This window comes from Staurois parvus, unplaced genomic scaffold (genome assembly GCF_062004578.1).
Source record: "Staurois parvus isolate SC_StPar_1 unplaced genomic scaffold, SC_StPar_1.0 ptg000648l, whole genome shotgun sequence".
Lineage (NCBI taxonomy): Eukaryota > Metazoa > Chordata > Amphibia > Anura > Ranidae > Staurois > Staurois parvus.
The window spans coordinates 2,201,623-2,221,287 of NW_028318444.1; the positions used below are offsets into that span (position 1 = coordinate 2,201,623).

Here is a 19,665-nt window from a genome sequence, read left to right on the forward strand (position 1 = left end):
AAAAAAATACAAATACATACTGTCATCAGAATAGTTCAGTATCACCATAGTGACACTGTATTACTCTGAAAGGGGTGATCAGGGTTTTTTTTTTACGCTGTTATTGCTTATAACAGAGCTGATCACGGTTATAAGCAATAATTTTAACTGTCATAAATGACTTTCATTCATGACAGCTTGCTTACTATTGTGATGCTATTATTGACTACAACACATCACATGGTACAGGGTGTCAGGTACCAGGTGATAGCTGTGGACCAATCACAGCATCACAATAGTAAGTAAGCTGTTCTGAATGCTAGGCGTTCATGACAGCTTTGCTTGCATATAATTATGTGAACGCTATGATTGGTCATAGCGATCCCATGATACCCTGACTGCTAGCAGAGACCGGGTTCCGATCACCATGATCCGCTGTGTTCAGGGGTCACACCACTGTGCATATTTTGAGCAACATACCAGTATGTCGCTTAGCTTGTAGCTGCCGCTCGCCTGCTGTAAATGTACTGTAATGTTGGGATCCTTCCTGAGCCCGGTGCTGCTCTGCCCGGCCAGCTGATAGTGGGCAAACTCTGGGTCACTGGACGACTAAAGTAAAAGTACTCTTGTGACCCACTGGAAAAGTACAGCCAAAAAAGCTGTGGCCATACTTCTTTTTTTTTTTTTTTTTAAGAAAAATCTGCAATACTATCTGTGTTTAGAAATGCAAACTTTAAAACAAACAAACTTTAATATGACATACCTTTTAGCAACAAGCAAACATATTAACTAACTAAAAAGAAAGATGATGGACATAAGGGTTGTTGCAATCATTTGCAGATCATCTAATAACATAGTTGGCATTGATTTAACTTTTCATTAACCTTGTACTACTATGTAAACTAACCAGTGTTCATATTGTGTAATCTATTTTTAGTATGACCTTCTTTCTGCTGCTTAGTCATAGCTTGTGTTTGTAGTATACCTTGGAAGTACTGAATGTAGATACCTAAACAGTGTATTGCACTGTTAAAAAGTAGTATACAGCAGTGAGAAAATAAAGGGATTTTGAGTTCTACAGCTTGAACACTGCTTGCTTGCAGGTGATGCTTTCACTATTCAAGTAAAGTGGATTTCCACCTTGAAGTAGAACATAGGTAAAATGTTTTGTGGTTTTTCTTTTTTTTTTTTTTCCTTTTGGTAAATAATGTTTATACCTGGTCAGGTTTTTTTTGTTTGTTTGTTTTTTTGCCATCAGTGTTACATTGGGGAGATTTTCCTTACTTCCTGTCCCATGAACAAAAATGAAGTGAGGAAATCCCTCCAAGTGTACAGAATACTTTGTTGCCCCCCCTTCCCCCATGTCTCCAAAATCAGTGTCCCCGTTGAAAGATTTCTCCTCTTTTACTTATCTGGGGACAAGCCAAAATTTTGGAATTTTCTTTTGCTTTCACTGATAATGGTAAACAGGACTAATAGAGAAGATAAATCTACTGAACGGGGGCACAGGCATCAACAAAAACCTAATTGGTGTTCTAATATCTCTCCATCCTATACAAAACTAAAAAAAAAAGTTTTGCTTTTAGTTGTTCTTTAGCGCTAAATTCACACTGTAGTAGATCCTGGTTGCCTCATTTGCACAGGCACAGCAGCCCATTCATTTGAATTGGCTGCAGTATCTGCGAGAAACGCAGAGAATAGGGGACCTGATCCTTTTTTATCCAATTTCCGACCGCACTATAGCAGAAATACTGCTACAGGGCGGCACGGGTGCATGTATATACGCGGCTGCAGCTGTCAATCACTGGGTCCTGTCCGGTGATTACCCACCAGTGCCCGGTGATTACCGACAATCACTGACGGGGAAGAGGGCTGTACACAGCCATCCAAAGCAGTGTGCTTACAGTGAAGCACACAACCCCCGGCCCCTAGTAAAACACTCCCAGCACAAAGTTAACCCTTTGATCGCCCCTCATGTTAACCCCTTCTTGCCCTGTGCCATTAGTACAGTGTCAGTGCTTTTTTTTTTTTTTAGCACTGATCACTGTATTGGTGTCAATGGGGATGTCAGTGACACCAAGTCAGTTCCCCCCAGTGTCAGAATGCCTGCCGCAGTCCCACTATAAGTCACTGATCGCCACCATTATTAGTAAAAAAAAAAGAAAAAATTCCAGTATCTATACCGCCATTTGTAAACGCTATAACTTTCACGTAAACCAATTCATTTACTTGTATTGGGATTTTTTTCAGCAAAGACATGTTGCAGAATACATTTTGGCCTAAATTTATGACAAAATTTTATTTTTTACTGGACATGTTTAACCGCTTCCGCGCCGCCCTATAGTAGAAATACTGCATATATACAGTCAGGTCCATAAATATTGGGACATGGACACAATTCTAACATTTTTGGCTCTATACACCACCACAATGGATTTGAAATGAAATGAACAAGATGTGCTTTAACTGCAGACTGTCAGCTTTAATTTGAGGGTATTTACATCCAAATCAGGTGAACGGTGTAGGAATTACAACAGTTTGCATATGTGCCTCCCACTTGTTAAGGGACCAAAAGTAATGGGACAGAATAATAATCATAAATCAAACTTTCACTTTTTAATACTTGGTTGCAAATCCTTTGCAGTCAATTGCAGCCTGAAGTCTGGAACTCATAGACATCACCAGACGCTGGGTTTCATCCCTGGTGATGCTCTGCCAGGTCTCTACTGCAACTGTCTTCAGTTCCTGCTTGTTCTTGGGGCATTTTCCCTTCAGTTTAGTCTTCAGCAAGTGAAATGCATGCTCAATCGGATTCAGGTCAGGTGATTGACTTGGCCATTCCAGAATATTCCACTTCTTTCCCTTAAAAAACTCTTTGGTTGCTTTTGCAGTATGCTTTGGGTCATTGTCCATCTGCACTGTGAAGCGGCGTCCAATGAGTTCTGAAGCATTTGGCTGAATATGAGTAGATAATATTGCCCGAAACACTTCAGAATTCATCCTGCTGCTTTTGTCAGCAGTCACATCATCAATAAATACAAGAGAACCAGTTCCATTGGCAGCCATACATGCCCACGCCATGACACTACCACCACCATGCTTCACTGATGAGGTGGTATGCTTAGGATCATGAGCAGTTCCTTTCCTTCTCCATACTCTTCTCTTCCCATCACTCTAGTACAAGTTGATCTTGGTCTCATCTGTTCATAGGATGTTGTTCCAGAACTGTGAAGGCTTTTTTAGATGTCGTTTGGCAAACTCTAATCTGGCCTTCCTGTTTTTGAGGCTCACCAATGGTTTACATATTGTGGTGAACCCTCTATATTCACTCTGGTGAAGTCTTCTCTTGATTGTTGACTTTGACACACATACACCTACCTCCTGGAGAGTGTTCTTGATCTGGCCAACTGTTGTCAAGGGTGTTTTCTTCACCAGGGAAAGAATTATTCGGTCATCCACCACAGTTGTTTTCCATTGGTCTTCCGGGTCTTTTGGTGTTGCTGAGCTCACCGATGCGTTCCTTCTTTTTAAGAATGTTCCTAACAGTTGTTTTGGCCACGCCTAATGTTTTTGCTATCTCTTTGATGGGTTTGTTTTGTTTTTTCAGCCTAATGATGGCTTGCTTCACTGATAGTGACAGCTCTTTGGATCTCATCTTGAGAGTTGACAGCAACAGATTCCAAATGCAAATAGCACACTTGAAATGAACTCTGGACCTTTTATCTGCTCATTGTAATTGGGATAATGAGGGAATAACACACACCTGGCCATGGAACAGCTGATAAGCCAATTGTCCCATTACTTTTGGTCCCTTAACAAGTGGGAGGCACATATGAAAACTGTTGTAATTCCTACACCGTTCACCTGATTTGGATGTACAGTCATGGCCGAAATTGTTGGCACCCTTGATATTTCTCCAGGAAATCATGTATTTCTCACGAAACGTATTGCATTAACACATGTTTTGCTATACACATGTTTATTCCCTTTGTGTGTATTGGGACAAAACAAAAAAAGGGAGGAAAGAAAGCAAATTCGACATAATGTCACACAAACCTCCAAAAATGGGCTGGACAAAAGTATTGGCACCCTTTCACAACTGCGGATAAATAAGAATGTTACAAGCATGTGATGCTCCTGTAAACTCACCTGGGGCAAGTAACAGGTGTGGGCAATATAGAAATCACACCTGAAAGCAGATAAAAAGGAGAGACGTTCACTTAACCTTTGCATTGTGTGTCTGTCTGTGCCACACTAAGCATGGACAACAGAAAGAGGAGACGAGAACTGTCTGAGGACCTGAGAACCAAAATTGTGGCAAAATATCAACAATCTCAAGGTTACAAGTCCATCTCCAGAGAACTAGATTTGCCTTTGTCCACAGTGCGCAACATTATCAAGAAGTTTGCAACCCATGGCACTGTAGCTAATCTCCCTGGTCGTGGACGGATGAGGAAAATTGATGAAAGATTGCAACGCAGAATAGTCCGGATGGTGGATAAGCAGCCCCAAACATGTTCCAAAGACATTCAAGCTGTCCTGCAGGCTCAGGGAGCATCAGTGTCAGCGCGAACTATCCGTCGACATTTAAATGAAATGAAACGCTATGGCAGGAGACCCAGGAGGACCCCACTGCTGACACAGAGACATAAAAAAGCAAGACTACAGTTTGCCAAAATGTACTTGAGTAAGCCAAAAGCCTTCTGGGAAAACGTCTTGTGGACAGATGAGACCAAGATAGAGCTTTTCGGTAAAGCACATCATTCTACTGTTTACCGAAAACGGAATGAGGCCTACAAAGAACAAAACACAGTACCTACGGTAAAATATGGTGGAGGTTCAATGATGTTTTGGGGTTGTTTTGCTGCCTCTGGCACTGGGTGCCTTGACTGTGTGCAAGGCATCATGAAATCTGAGGATTACCAAAGGATTTTGGGTCGCACTGTAGGGCCCAGTGTCAGAAAGCTGGGTTTGCGTCCAAGATCCTGGGTCTTCCAGCAGGACAATGACCCCAAACATACGTCAAAAAGCACTCAGAAATGGATGGCAAAGAAGCGCTGGAGAGTTCTGAAGTGGCCAGCAATGAGCCCAGATCTAAATCCCATTGAACACCTGTGGAGAGATCTTAAAATTGCTGTTGGGAAAAGGTGTCCTTCCAATAAGAGAGACCTGGAGCTGTTTGCAAAGGAAGAGTGGTCCAAAATTCCGGGTGAGAGGTGTCAGAAGCTTATTGATGGTTATAGGAAGCGACTGATTTCAGTTATGTTTTCCAAAGGGTGTGCAACCAAATATTAAGTTAAGGGTGCCAATACTTTTGTCCAGCCCATTTTTGGGGTTTTGTGTGACATTATGTCATATTTGCTTTTCTGCCTCTGTTTTATATTTGTTCCAATACATACAAAGGGAATAAACATGTGTATAGCAAAACATGTGTTAATGCAATACCTTTTTTGTGTGAAATACTTGATTTTCAGGAAAAATATCAAGGGTGCCAACAATTTCGGCCATGACTGTAAATACCCTCAACTTAAAGCTGACAGTCTGCAGTTAAAGCACATCTTGTTCGTTTCATTTCAAATCCATTATGGTGGTGTATAGAGCCAAAAATGTTAGAAGTGTGTCGATGTCCCAATATTTATGAACCTGACTGTATATATACATGATTCATGCACCCACTTTTTTTCTTGCCCCTCCCAGATAGCGTCAGAATGAATCAATATCTTTGATCAGATCAGCACTATGCCAGCATTCACATTAGTATAGTGTCCCCAAAAACACAGCGTTAGCAGGATCATCCCCGGCACCTGCGTTTAGCCCCTACACTCCCCCCCCCCCCCCAGCAAGTGCAGTGTCATTTAGGTCACTGTTATTTAGTACATTACACACAAAACCGCAGCATTCCCAGAATCAGGCCTGATCTCTCTTGGCATTTGCCGATACTTTTTTTTTGTAGCGGTTCAAGCAGTCCCTGACATGCAGGTGCTCTTTTTTCCTGTGAGTCGCACTAGGTACCTATAAATTTAGTGACCAAAACGTCAATGGAAAGGTACTCTAGTGAAGAGGCCTACAGGATTATGAGCATGTCAGATGAGAACGAAGGGGAAGACTCACTGACACAATCAGCCTCAGAATACGAACCTGTAGACAGCAGCGGCACCCTGACAGATAGCTCAGACGATGGAGAAGAGGTCCCTGCTAAGATCAGGCATACCTGATCCCAGGTTGCTGAGATGTTACAATCGCATGACTCCTCTCATATGCAGCAGACTGCCAGTACTAGTGCCGTTCTACCTTTTTAGTGAACTGGCGAGCACCAGCAGCCTAGTACATCCTGGTCTTTCACATACCAGCACTGCAGTACCACTTGGTGATGTAGCGAGTCCCATAAGTGATGCACAAGCTGGTGCGGTGGCGAGCACAAGTTGTGTGCCGCAGCCACCAAGAATTTGCACACAGGCCCGTAGTGCCCCTAGTATCCTTCCGGATGTGCTTGCAAATCCCGATTGGCAGCCCACAAATTCTGCAACACCTGAACTTCCTCCATTCACTGCTCAACCCGGAATTCAGGTGGAAACAGCAAATTTAAATATTCCCCTTGATTTTTTGGAGCTGTTTTTCATGGAAGATCTGTATGCATTGATTGTGGATCAAAGCAATTTATATGCACAACAGTTTATCTCCGCCAACCCAAATTCAAACCTTGCCAGACCATTCGCATTGAAACCCAATAGGGTTTCATCATATGCCGTGTTCTCTGCTGCCATGGCCAGATGTAGATATGAGAGTATAATGTGTTTTATGAATTTCAATGACAACACACTCTGTTGTCCTTGGGGTGACCCTGAATTTGACCGGCTCCACAAAATTTGGCGCCTTGTAAATCACCTTAACCAGAAATTTGCAGATGTCTATACTCCCCAACAAAACCTCTGCATTGATGAGTCCCTCATTTTTCTGGCCACCTTGCATTCAAACAATTTCTCCCCAGCAAGTGTGTCTGATAGACCCCAGATTTCTCAAACTAGAGTATATGACAATGCCCATTGAAGTTATAGGGTATATTTGCATTCCCTGTAATAGCATTAAAAGTGATAAAAAAAAAAATGAAAGGGACAGTGTAAAATTAATTTAAAAAATCAAAATAATTTAAATTAACTCTAACATGGTAACTTGTAAAGGGTTTTAAAGCATTGCCTATGGATAGTTTGTCGCCATTGCATTGGTATCTATTTACTTGGCATACCATCATCTTTTATACTCTACCAAATAATTGCCCAATGGTGTTTTGTGTGCATTAAAAGTAAAAAAAGTGTATTTTTTTCAAAAAAATTTGTGTTTGAAAAATCGCTGTGCGAGTACTATGTGATGTAAAAAATTGCAGCACCAACCATTTTATTCACTAGGGTGTTTGCTTTAAAAAATATATATAATGTTTGGGGGTTTCCTAGCAAAAAATACTTTTTTTTTTTTTCGTGAACAAAAAGTGTCAGGAAAGGCTTGGTCTTCAGTTAGAAGAGTGAGTGATGTGTGGCATAAACTTCTAATGATGGTCATCAAATGCCCCCACCCCCCAAAATGACCCATTTTTGGAAAGTAGACACCCCAAACTATTTGCTGAGAGGCATGTTGAGTCAATAGAAGAATTTTATTATTTTATCACAAGTTTTTGGAAAATGACAAAAAAATAAAAAATGTTTACCCAAAATTGTCACTTAAATGATTTATTGCTCACACATGCCATGGGTATATGTGGAATTACTCCCCAAAATACATTTGGCTACTTCTCTCGAGTATGGGGATACCACATGTACAGTCAAGTACAGGACCCCAAAATCCAATAAGCACCTTCAGGCTTTTAAAGGGCTTTATTTCCTCATTACATTTCCTGACTACCTATCACAGTTTTGGAGGCCCTGAAATGCCAGGATAGCACCAAACTCCCCCAAATGACCCCTTATTGGAAAATAGACACCCCATGGAATTTGATAAGAAGCATGGTATTTTGCAGATCTCATTTGTTGCCACAAGTTTTGGAAAATGAAGAAAGAAAACAAAAACATATTTTTTCTTTTCTTTTTTTTTTATATTTAAAAACCTTGTGAGAAAAAATGAGATCTGCAAAATACTCACCATGCCTCTTTTTGAATTCCTTTGGGTGTCTACTTTCTAAAAAGGGGTCATTTGTCTCATACATGTGGTATCCCCATACTCGGTAGAAGTAGCAGACAACTTTGTGTAAAAAAAAAAAAAAAAATGTTTTGTCATTTTACAAAACTTGTAGAAAAAAATAAATCTTCCATGGACTCAACATGCCTTTCAGCAGATAGTGTAGGGTGTCTACTTTCCGAAAAGGGGTAATTTGGGGGTGTTTGTACTGTCCTGGTATTTTAGCACCTCAAGAAATGTGATGGGCAGTCAGTAAAAGCTGTGTAAATTCCATTATCTATACCATCGTTTGAAGATGCTACGACTTTCACACAAAACAATGAGTATACATTTATGTGGATTTTTTTTTTTTAACAAAAACATCTAGCAGAATACATTTTGGCCTAAATTTAACAAAATTGTAGTTTTTTGGTTATTTTTTATGACAGAAATGAGAAAATATTGGGGTTTTTTTCATAATTATCGGTCTTTTTTTGTTTATAGCACAAAAAATAAAAAGCGCATAGGTGAAAAAAATACCACTGAAAGAAAGCTCTATTTGTGTGAAAAAAAGGATGTAAATTTCATTTATGTACAGTATTGTATGACCGCGCAATTGTCAGTTAAACTAGTGCAGCGTTGTATTGCAAAAAAAAAGCGTAATATGCAGTATCTATACCATAGTTCCTAGATGCTATAACTTTCACACAAAGCAATCAATGTACACTTATTGGGATTTTTTTTACTAGAAACATGTAGCAGAATAAATTTCGGCCTAAATTTATGACTAACTTTGAGTTTACTATATATTTTTTTTTTTATAGCCAAAGTAAAAAATACTGTTTTTTGTTTTTTTTGTTTTTATTTTTTTTTGTTTATAGCGCAAAAAATAAAAAGAGCACAGGTGATCAAATGCCACCAAATGAAAGCTCTATTTGGATGGTGCAGTGGCACCATGTGGTTTCACATACCCATAAATGCGCCGCTTTTTCTGATGCGTAGAGGGTGCTATTAAGATTTAATGGCACCCCCATGCATTTGCAAAAGAGCAGCACATTTTATATATGTGAGCCATAATTTTCCATTTGAGCATTTGCACTGCACAGTTTCAGCATCGGTTTTGCCTGCCATTAAAAGCACAAACAAGGTAGGCACTACAATCATACCAGTTACCAATTTCAGATTGGCTGCTGACAGTCTGTAACAAACTATAACTAGCTGATGAGAATGTGAGAGTTCAGTGAAGATAACTTGATGTCATTACTCATTAGAAGTGGTTATTTAATGATTAACATGTCCTTGGAATTTTCCATCTTCTGTCTGATATGATGTGATGTTGATAGCTACCAGGTAGGCTTCTTTCACACAAAGGGTATCCGCATGTCCACCTGTCGTTTTTCAGATGGACCTGATTGAACCGTCCATTCATGGACTTGTGTCCATTTACACCTACCTACCTCCGGTTCAACGCGATCCACTAAAAAAAAATAAACAAAAGGGGATCCGTTGTCCTCCACCAAGGCGGTTTGGATCAGAGGGCAGTCGAGTGTAAACGTGCAGGTGGCATCCATCCATACCTGCTCTGCAGTAACTGAGCGTACACAGATGGCTCATCTGCCATCATTCTACTCTGATCTGTGAACAGATCCCCTTCTGATCAAAACTGAATCCGCCCTGTGTAGATTTCTAAATATTATAATTCTCATTTTAATCAGGGTTTAAAAATGATCCTTTAACCTGAGGTTTATAGGAGTCTGTTACTTGTGGCATAGTAATTAAATAGTATTTTGTGGGTAGAAGAACTGTGGCGTATGTGTGCAGTGTTCTATTTATTCATCCCGCTTTTAGCCACCTCCCAATGTTGGATGCAGACTGGCTATGCTCATTGTGTACCATAGACCTAACCTCCTTGATTTTTTCTGGGGCAGGTAGTGAGGAGCACATAGCACAAAAGGAAGTTAAGGGAAACAAAAGCATTTTTGCTTGGATGAAGGAATTCAGCAGAGCTTTCCATCATTTACTAAGCTCTGAGAATAATCATCTTGCAGAGTGCAACTGCACATGCAAAGTTCCCAGTCTATTTGCCTTTAGTAAATCAACCCCAGTGTCACTTTGTGTATTCTTCTAGCTTCCACCAAGGTATGGTTAAAATTACTGTGTCATCCCTTAAGACTTGTGGCCTCCAAAATTGCACAGTCTAGGCAGTTCCTAGTTTTCACCAAAGAACCCTGCAAGGTGGGGGTGAACTTCATTTTGAGATATTTCGAGATCATGAGTTTTGGGTTTGTGTTGCTGGCAGGAAACCAAGCTAAAGTAATACATGTTCAGGTAGAGTAGAACAGACAGGCTGATAATTAGTATCGCAAGTTGAGCTTTTGGGTGAAGTTGTTCACCCAACTTGTATATTTTTGCATCTACCTTACACATGTTATAACTTTCTTTCTTTTGTTATTCATTAGTAGCCAATCATTTGTGCTGTTGTAATGACCTGATGTGCATATGTGTTTTTTACCTAGATATGATTGACAATGGTTTCCATTGCAATCATCTTTGTGTCCTTATGTTGATAGGTAGCAATATTAAACTGGTTATAAAGGCTGATGGTTTTTTACCTTCATGCATTCTGTCATTCTATTATGCATTTTCTTGTTCCAGCAATGTGTACGAGAGCAGTGTCTCTGCTGGATCTCTCACTTCTCATTGGTTGAGACAACAGCAGATCCATTGGCTTTTGCTTCTGTCAGTCACAGCCAGAGAGAGCAGGGAGCTGGTGCCCCCTTAGCAAGCTGCTTGCTGTGGGGGCTCTCGGCAGGTGGGATGGGCCAGGAGTACCAGCAGGGGACCCGAGAAGAGTAGGATAGGGACTGCTCTGTGCAAAACCACTGCACAGAGCAGGCAAGTATGACACGTTTGTTGTTTTTTTTGCTTTTAAATCTTTTAATATTCCTTTAAGTAAAAGCTTTGCGCACTTTCACCTACATTCAACTTTTCCATTTAATCGGCTTTCCTGAGGCTAAAGTGCACTGTAATCGTGATATATTTACAAACCACAGCTTGTGCCAGTTGATTAATTTATTTTTTGTACTTTGCCTTATTATGTCTGACTAATGTAAAGCAAACACAACACTGATAAAAAGCTATACAGTAATAGTTCTTTTTTTTTTAGTTAGATATGAAATCCTTAAGGTTCTGTTTCCAACGTTTTACAGGCACCCACACACACAAACTAATAGGACTGTAAAACGGAAGTGTAAATGTTAGACATATGACTGAAGCCTACCATGTAGATGAAGAGATTGTCAGATGATTTAGGTTCAAATAAACACTTGTATGCGTATGGAACAAATGGTTTTGTCAGGAAATGTTGTCTACTGCAGGAAGTTAAAGTGCCAGAAATGGAGGAAGGACAAATCTGAAAAGTTATTTCTGAACCTTACCCTATCTTATCTGCCCTTCTCAAAGCAGGCCTATGACAAAATAATAAAGAAATCCTATGCCAATGCAAGGGAATATACATTCCACCTTTTTTTGATTCTGAGAGTATTTACCGTATTTTTCGCTCCATAAGACTCACCTGACCATAAGACACACCTAGGTTTCAGAGAAGTAAAACAAGAAAAAAAATATTCAGAACCAATGGACTGCAGACATAGTACAGGAAATGACCAGAGACTGTGGACACAGTAGAGGAGATGACCAGAGACTGTGGACACAGTAGAGGAGATGACCAGAGACTGTGGACACAGTACAGGAGATGACCAGAGACTGCGGACACAGTACAGGAGATGACCAGAGACTGCGGACACGGTACAGGAGATGACCAGAGACTGCGGACATAGTACAGGAGATGACCAGAGACTGCGGACACAGTACAGGAGATGACCAGAGACTGCAGACATAGTACAGGAGATGACCAGAGACTGCGGATACAGTACAGGAGATGACCAGAGACTGCGGACACAGTACAGGAGATGACCAGAGACTGCGGACATATTACAGGAGATGACTAGAGACTGCGGACACAGTACAGGAGATGACCAGAGACTGCGGACACAGTACAGGAGATGACCAGAGACTGCGGACACAGTACAGGAGATGACCAGAGACTGCGGACACAGTACAGGAGATGACCAGAGACTGCGGACACAGTACAGGAGATGACCAGAGACTGCAGACCTTTGGGGAGTGGAAGGGGGGGCGGGTACCCGAATTTGACAGATACCTGCTCCCACTTCCGCGGAGTTGTCCTCTCTCCCCACTCCCCCCGTCTTCTGGGGCACGTAACAGCTCCCAGAAGACTGCCGGACTTGTCACAAAGCACAGCGCTTCTTGCGCATGCACAGTGGGCACCCGGCTGTGAAGCCGCAAGCTGCCACAGCTGGGTGCCCACACTAAAGATGCCGGGGCCTGGGAGAGATGACAGTGAGGACACCGCTGGACCGAGGAACAGGTAGGACTGAGGAGCAGGTTCTGCTGCACAGAATAGCCGAGCGGCTAGCCCGGTATTCTAAAATGGCGGTGGCGGGAATACCGGGCTGGCCGTTTCATATTCGCTCCAGAAGATACACAGACATTTTCCCCCTTTTTTGGGGGGGAAAAAAGTGTGTCTTATGGAGCAAAAAATATGGTATATCCATCACAGCCATGAGGCCCTGATGTTTTTTTCTTCCATGTTCAATGTGCCTACTTTATAGGATAACAAACGGATGGTCCATGAGGTTGCATACCCCTAGCATTCGACCAGAGCCGCAACAAATAAGGTCTACCCTCTTGTCACACTTAGCATACATTATTGAACTAGTGAAATTTTTTGAGAACCCCAATTTACTGCAGCACTGGTCTTTGCATTTTGTTAAGGAAGACCAAAGGGTTTACCATTGCATATGTGTACACCAATGTTATGATGCATCATTGAGCATATAAAGTGTCTCCGATTGAGTTATATTAGGAACTATAATGAAATGTTCATAATTTTCTGTTTCTATACGCTGCATCATATGCAAGCTCTCTGTGCAGTTTAAAGTGTATCTAATCACAAGAAAAATGTAATATATTGTAGCTTACAGTCGTTTTTGGATTAGTTCTCTTTTTGGGGGGGCATTTATTTCCTTTTCTTTCACCTGGGCAGTCTAGCAGTAACAAATGTCCTGTGTTGGGAGGGCATCCCTACTATTCGTACTCTTATTGATGGAGGTGCAGTGTTGTTAACCCTAGGGCCGGAAATTTGTTAGGACTATAAAATACCCTCCTCCCCATCTCCATAACAAAAGGGGGGAGGAGTTCTGTCATACATAAAGAGAACTGGGAACGATGCTAATTGATAACAGGGTAGCAAAGCCCAAGTGTACAGGAAGTTATCAGTCGACTGCATTTTTGGCAGATTTAACAGGTATTCGTTTGCACTTACCAAACAGATATAACATTTTTAATGGTATATTTAAAGTGGTTCTAAAGGCTCGAGGTTTTTTACCTTCATGCATTGTATGCAGGGAGGTAAAAAACCTTTGGTTTAGCAGCCCCCCTAACACTTACCTGAGCCCCATCCCGAACCAGCGATGTCCACAAGAGCCTTGGTTCTCCGGGGACTCACTACTGATTGGCTGAGGCAGCAGCGGGAGCCATTGGAGTCAATCTCCGCCAGTGAGCCAATTAGAAGAGGGAGGGGCGGGGCTGAGCTGCTACTCTGTGTGAATGGACACGGCTGCTTGGGTGCCCCCATAACAAGACTTTAGTATCACTTTAAAGTTGAACTATAGACATAGCTTTTTTCATTTTGGATAGAAAAAAAAATTTCTTTTTTTGCAATTTGTCACAGGGGTCACCAGAGCTAGTGAACCCACTGGACAATTTCCCCTCTATTCCTGTTTTGGTGACAACCCAAAATTTGGGGATTTATTTACTTACAATGATAATGGTAAACAAGACAAATAGGGAGGATGAATCTCCCTAACGGGCACAGAGGGCAATAATAATCTGACATCTCCACTATATCCAAAACTAAAAGAAAATGTTTTGCCTTTAGTTCTACTTTAACAGATCAAAATGGTGAAAATAAGAAACATTCATTGCTAGAGCTGATATATACTGCAACCTGAAATACATGGCTTTGTGGCAGTCTACATGTCAATTACTGACTTTAATAGTTGTGCTGCCATTCACTGTGTTACCCATACCATCAGCACTTCTTGTCGCTATGGCCAGATACCCTTCACCCCTGCTCAATCACAAATATTAGCCCTCCGAAATCACAGCATGGATGCAGGTGGCGTTTGCTATTTCTAGCCAGCCACCCATGTCACGTTAGGACTTGCACTAAATGCAATAATAAGGCTATGTGCAGTATACAGGTAGACCAGAATTATGCTGTGATTAAAGTAGCAGATGGTAATGTCTATTCTTTCAGTAAAAGTCAGTTATCATCATTCCAAGCTGTTTTTAAATGCCTAAGGAAAAACTTTAAAAATATGTTACTCATAATTTCAAAATATATGTTAAGGTTTTATTAATTTTAGAGCAGTAAAGGAGAAATTGGCTCTTTTAACCTCCATAAATTCATTCTCTAATTTAGTAACAGTATCCTGTAAATTCTTATCCAAATCTGGAAACTGAGGCAAATGTTCAAACTTAGGGAACAATCCTTTAAATGACTTTTTATCACTGTATCAATATTCATTTCTTCCTGTTCCACAAGGAAATGCATTAATTCAAAAGAGCACTTATGCAGAATTGCATTCCACCAGGTTACAAATTCTTATCTGCAAACCTTGTGGTATCATCTGTTCAGACAGGTATTATTTAGGACCTGTCAAATCCCACCAAGCTGTCACCTCAGATTTCTTAGCTTAAAAAAATCTCATGATATTCCTGATTGCATGCCAAGTCCTCCGGGATATTACTGGTGTCATGAGTGGAAAATCTGTTGACTCTTTCTCTACATGCTGCATTATATAAATCCACTGCTTGCGACTACAATTGTGATTGTCTTTTGCTCTCAGGAACCAACTCCATTAAAAGATCTCACCATACACGATAAGCCATCTGCCTCTGATCGGGGACCACCCAATTGGAGAACATCCACATACACTTTCCACACAAGTGAGGTGCTGCAACCCAATTAACTCTCTCCCAGGCTATGGTATGGTGCTTTACTTCATCTGCTTCCCAATAGATACTTGTGAACAAATGTTGGCAACAAGGTGAAAAGTAAATAAATCTTCTTTATTGAAAATGAGGAGGAAACTGCTCCATAGCACAACCCACGCTAACACGTTTTAGTCCAGAAAAGACCTTATTCATAGCCTGGTTACAACAAGCTGAAGATACATATATACCACTCACCTCCTATAATTCAAATAATTATTTCCACTTGCAAACACAGGGAGGTAGGTGGATGGCTAATCAGCTGCCGTAAGAACAGATACACAGCCATAACCAATCCTATAAAAGTACAAAAATATTGTGGGGACATATCAAACCTTTTCAACATATAATATATATAAAAAATATAAAGAGTATAAGAATAGAGGAGAGTAGAAAACACAAACCACTGATGGCAGAGGTGGAACAAAAGTTAACTCAAATGCAAATCAAGGTCCCACCTGAGGTTCAAACCCAGAGGTGACCTGGTCTGCAATCGAATCCACCAAGCCTCTCTCTGCAATAATCTGTGGTGTCTATGTCCTCCTCTTTGCAATACAAGCACCCTTTCTATGCCACAAACAAAAAAAAGGATCCCTCCCATGCACCTCTCTAAAATGTCGTGAAACACTTGATATTTGTTTAGCTTGTGAATTCATCGAGTCGCAAAAATATTCTCCAATACAAGTTCTTAAACATTGTAATATACAGCCCACGTACTGATGGCGACATGCTGTACAATATATCAGATATATCACATATAGGTTAAACTACAGCTTCAATCATTTTAGTCATTGCCCTGAAAAATTACGCAGTTAGCAGAGTCAGAGTGAAATCAGATCTCCTAATCTGCATGCTTGGTAGGGGGAGGTGGCTCAGAAAGTATTGAAGTCACTGGATTATCATGAGAGCCAGGCTCAGAAACTGTTGATGTCATCAGATCTTCAGAGACAGGTTTCCTTTAATGGGAAAAGGGCAAATGCTAATTTTTACTCTGTTTTCTTGCAGTGGGACTTGATCTGTGACAATGACTGGAAAGGACCATTAACTACCTCACTTTTCTTTTTGGGAGTGCTCATTGGCTCATTTGTGTCAGGACAGATGTCGGACAGGTAAATTCACTGCAATACTCTTCCTTAGAGCTGATTCACACGTGTGGTGCTGATTGAAGCTCAGGTTTCACTGCTAATTAATACAGTAGTTGTTCAGCGGTTCGTGTCAGGTTTACATTGGGTTCAGGACAGGATTAGCTCAGGATTTTATCCTGTTCACACATATGTGGTTTAGAAATGGTTCCCATAGAAGTCAATACCATGTAATCCTCACCTGAAACTGAAGGCACTGCTCAGAAATCGTACATGACTCTTTTTCAAACCGCACTAAATCCGCACCGCCAGTGCACCAGACATATGTGAACAGGCATCATAGGAAGTAATGTTTTTTTGCAAGTCGTGGATTGAATGCGGTTCTGACGGCATCCAATCCACATATATATGAGCTGGCACTTAAACTGGTTTATAGATTATGCAGTCTCGCATTTTTACCAATAAGACTCTGAAACCACATAGCAAAGATTCTGACAGCTAGCTTAGGCCTTGTGTTTGTATTATTTTTATTTCAAATCTTAAGCCAAACTTTGGGTACACTTAAAACCTTCCCACCCAATATTATATATTTTTTTAAACCCTTCCGAAGCCTTTTTCTTACTGACCTTAATATTCAGGGGTGCCTTCCAAGTAGTAAAAGAAAGGGTGATCCATTGCTGCAGTCTGGGTCCGCCACTGACCAATTTTTCTCTCTCCACCCTCCCCTTGTGATGACATTAATATTCCTCCACTGGAGACTTTAGGAAGTTTGTAAGGACTTCACTGATGGACCTAATTAGAAGGGTCCACATCACCAGGCATTGACATGGGCACCCAAAGAAAGACCCCCCCCCCCCCACTCTGCAGTCCAGAAGAGAGCAGACTTGGGACCCAGTGCCCCTTGTGTCCAGAGATTTGGGTAAGTATTTTTGCCTTTTAGATTATGTTTTAAAATTGGCTAAAGAGGGTGGAAGTATTGTTTAGTGGTGATCGGTGGTGTGGGAATCCATAGCATCTAGGAATTATGAGGAAGTGGTCTGGGTGCTGACAGCACTGGACTCCTGGACTGGTAAGTGCCTTTTGTTAAAAGTCACTAGCTAAAGTATTTGTAGCTGCTGACTTTTATTTCTTAAAAAGAAACTTAAAGCAGAGCTCCACCCGAAAGAGGAAGGTCCACTTTTTTGCACCCTTCCTCCTCCACTGCCACATTTGGCACTTTTTAGGGGGAAGGGTGAGCGGGTACCTGGTTTTGACAGTTCGACCCCCCTACTTCCCCCCATAGTCTTCTGGAACCCTTCACAGGTCCCAGAAGACTACGGGACCAATCACAAAGCAAAGTGCTTGCATGTGCAGTAGGAAACTGGCTGTGAGGCTGCAAGGCTTCACTTCTGGTTTCTTTTACTTGCAATACTGACACCGGGAACCCAGAGGCTAGGAAAGAACTAGCTTGGGTGACGACAACGTTGGACCACAGGACAGGTTAGTGTTCTTATAATAAAAGTCAACTGATACAGTATTTGTAGCTGCTGACATTTATTTTTTGGGGGGTAGGCGAGAACTCCACTTTAAGTTTCTCTTTAAGCAAGGGACGTTTTCTGTTTCCCATATGCCCTTACATTCTCTTATTACTTCAATGGAAGCATGGAATAGAGAAAGTATGTGGTGGCAGTTCATTTTTCAGTTACTTGAGTTTTTTCCACCACTACATGTTGTATTAAAAAAAAAAACACACACACAAACAAACAAAATGCACAGTGTGGTATCCACATTACCTTTTGGAGTGGTGTGGCATAAACAACATTTTTATGTGTTGAAAAGGAAATAAACAATTTTTGCATGCCACATTAACTTCTCCACATGCCACATAGACATGTTAAATGGACCATAAGGATGATGAAATGTGCTCGTTATAAAATTTTTGCTCACTTATTTCTAAAGGTTTGGCAGGAAAAAGATCTTGTTTGCTACCATGGCTGTTCAGACTGGATTCAGCATAGTACAAGTCTTCTCCATCAATTGGGAAATGTTTGCAGTGCTATTCCTCATTGTTGGCATGGGACAGATATCCAATTATGTGGCAGCTTTTATACTCGGTAAGGATGCAGTATGTGTCTTATTCAAATGCTTACTGTAGTTTTTGTTCTATTTAAAAATTTATTACTGATAATTTATATGCATTCACATCAGTTTTTGCCTTCAAGGAGCTAACAATCGAAGGTTCCTATCTCACATGCACACATACGTATACTAAGGTCCATTTTAGACCGGATCCGGTTTACCTTCCTGCATGTCTTTGGATGTGAGAGGAAACCAGAGTACCTGGAGGAGAGAACAGGGAGGGCATGTGTCCTGCTTAGGATTCAAACGGAGGCCATCTCTCTGCTCTCTCCTGCTATTATTGTGTTTTTTGTCAGCACATGTTCATGCAGTTTGACAATACCAAAAATAAGGGATTTTTAAGGTGGTTTTAAGTAAAACTAATATAAACCAATGTATATTAAAATAAACATTTATTGATATGGCAAGAAAAGCAGCAATATAGTACAAAAATTAAAAACAAATCTAGGTATCCATATGTTTCATGATTGTTTTTCCATTCTCTCAACATGTTTCGCCATTCATGGTTTCTTCAGGAGATTTACAGGAATTTTTAGTACTGAAGGATACCACTATAAGGATAGAAAATACATGAATGTGATTGCATGTAAATACACAAGTTTTAGGAAAAAATTGGAAAGAACTATAAAGAACGGCGAGCCAACGCTGTCAAAGGCATATTCAGTATGCATCATGATACCAATTATTAGGTGTATATACATATCCACATGTCCAACTGCAGAGAAACATTGAAGAAGTATGTAGTGTCCTTAGAAAAAATTGTAATGGAATGTAAAAAATGAATATTGAAATATATATACTGTATATAACTGTAAAATAAGGCTACTCGTTTATGAACCACTGATATCAATGCCCATCATGCATAGTGTAAACCTCAGTATTCAAAATCATCACAGATCTCCAAAATGACATAAGACGAAGGGTCCTCCTTCTTCATAAAAGGTTATGATAACCAATATGTAATGTTGATGAAAGTGGTGTAAGAAATCTTCTTTACTAAATCACTGTGTACTGTGAAGCTGTCCATGGCATTAATTATTATTCAAAGAGAAATTTTCCACATATATGCCATTATATTGTAATAACGCACCATTATCCCACAAGCGAATGTCTTAGGCATGTATGTCATTGTTTATACTCTAAAAAACTGAAATGTCCATATCCACTTTATGTAATGTGCTTAAATAAAGTGATTAGACAT

General features: G+C 40.6%; 1 protein-coding gene across 1 annotated transcript in view; it reads left to right on the plus strand.

Annotated features, from left to right (window-relative positions):
• The window catches only part of LOC149448912 (organic cation/carnitine transporter 2-like), a 97,952-nt gene that overhangs the window by 40,335 nt on the left and 37,952 nt on the right, over window positions 1-19,665 (plus strand). The window contains exons 2-3 of the mRNA XM_089694063.1: window positions 16,270-16,373; window positions 18,285-18,439. Coding sequence (XP_089550189.1) covers window positions 16,270-16,373; window positions 18,285-18,439 — 259 coding nt within the window. The remainder of the gene's footprint in view (window positions 1-16,269; window positions 16,374-18,284; window positions 18,440-19,665) is intronic.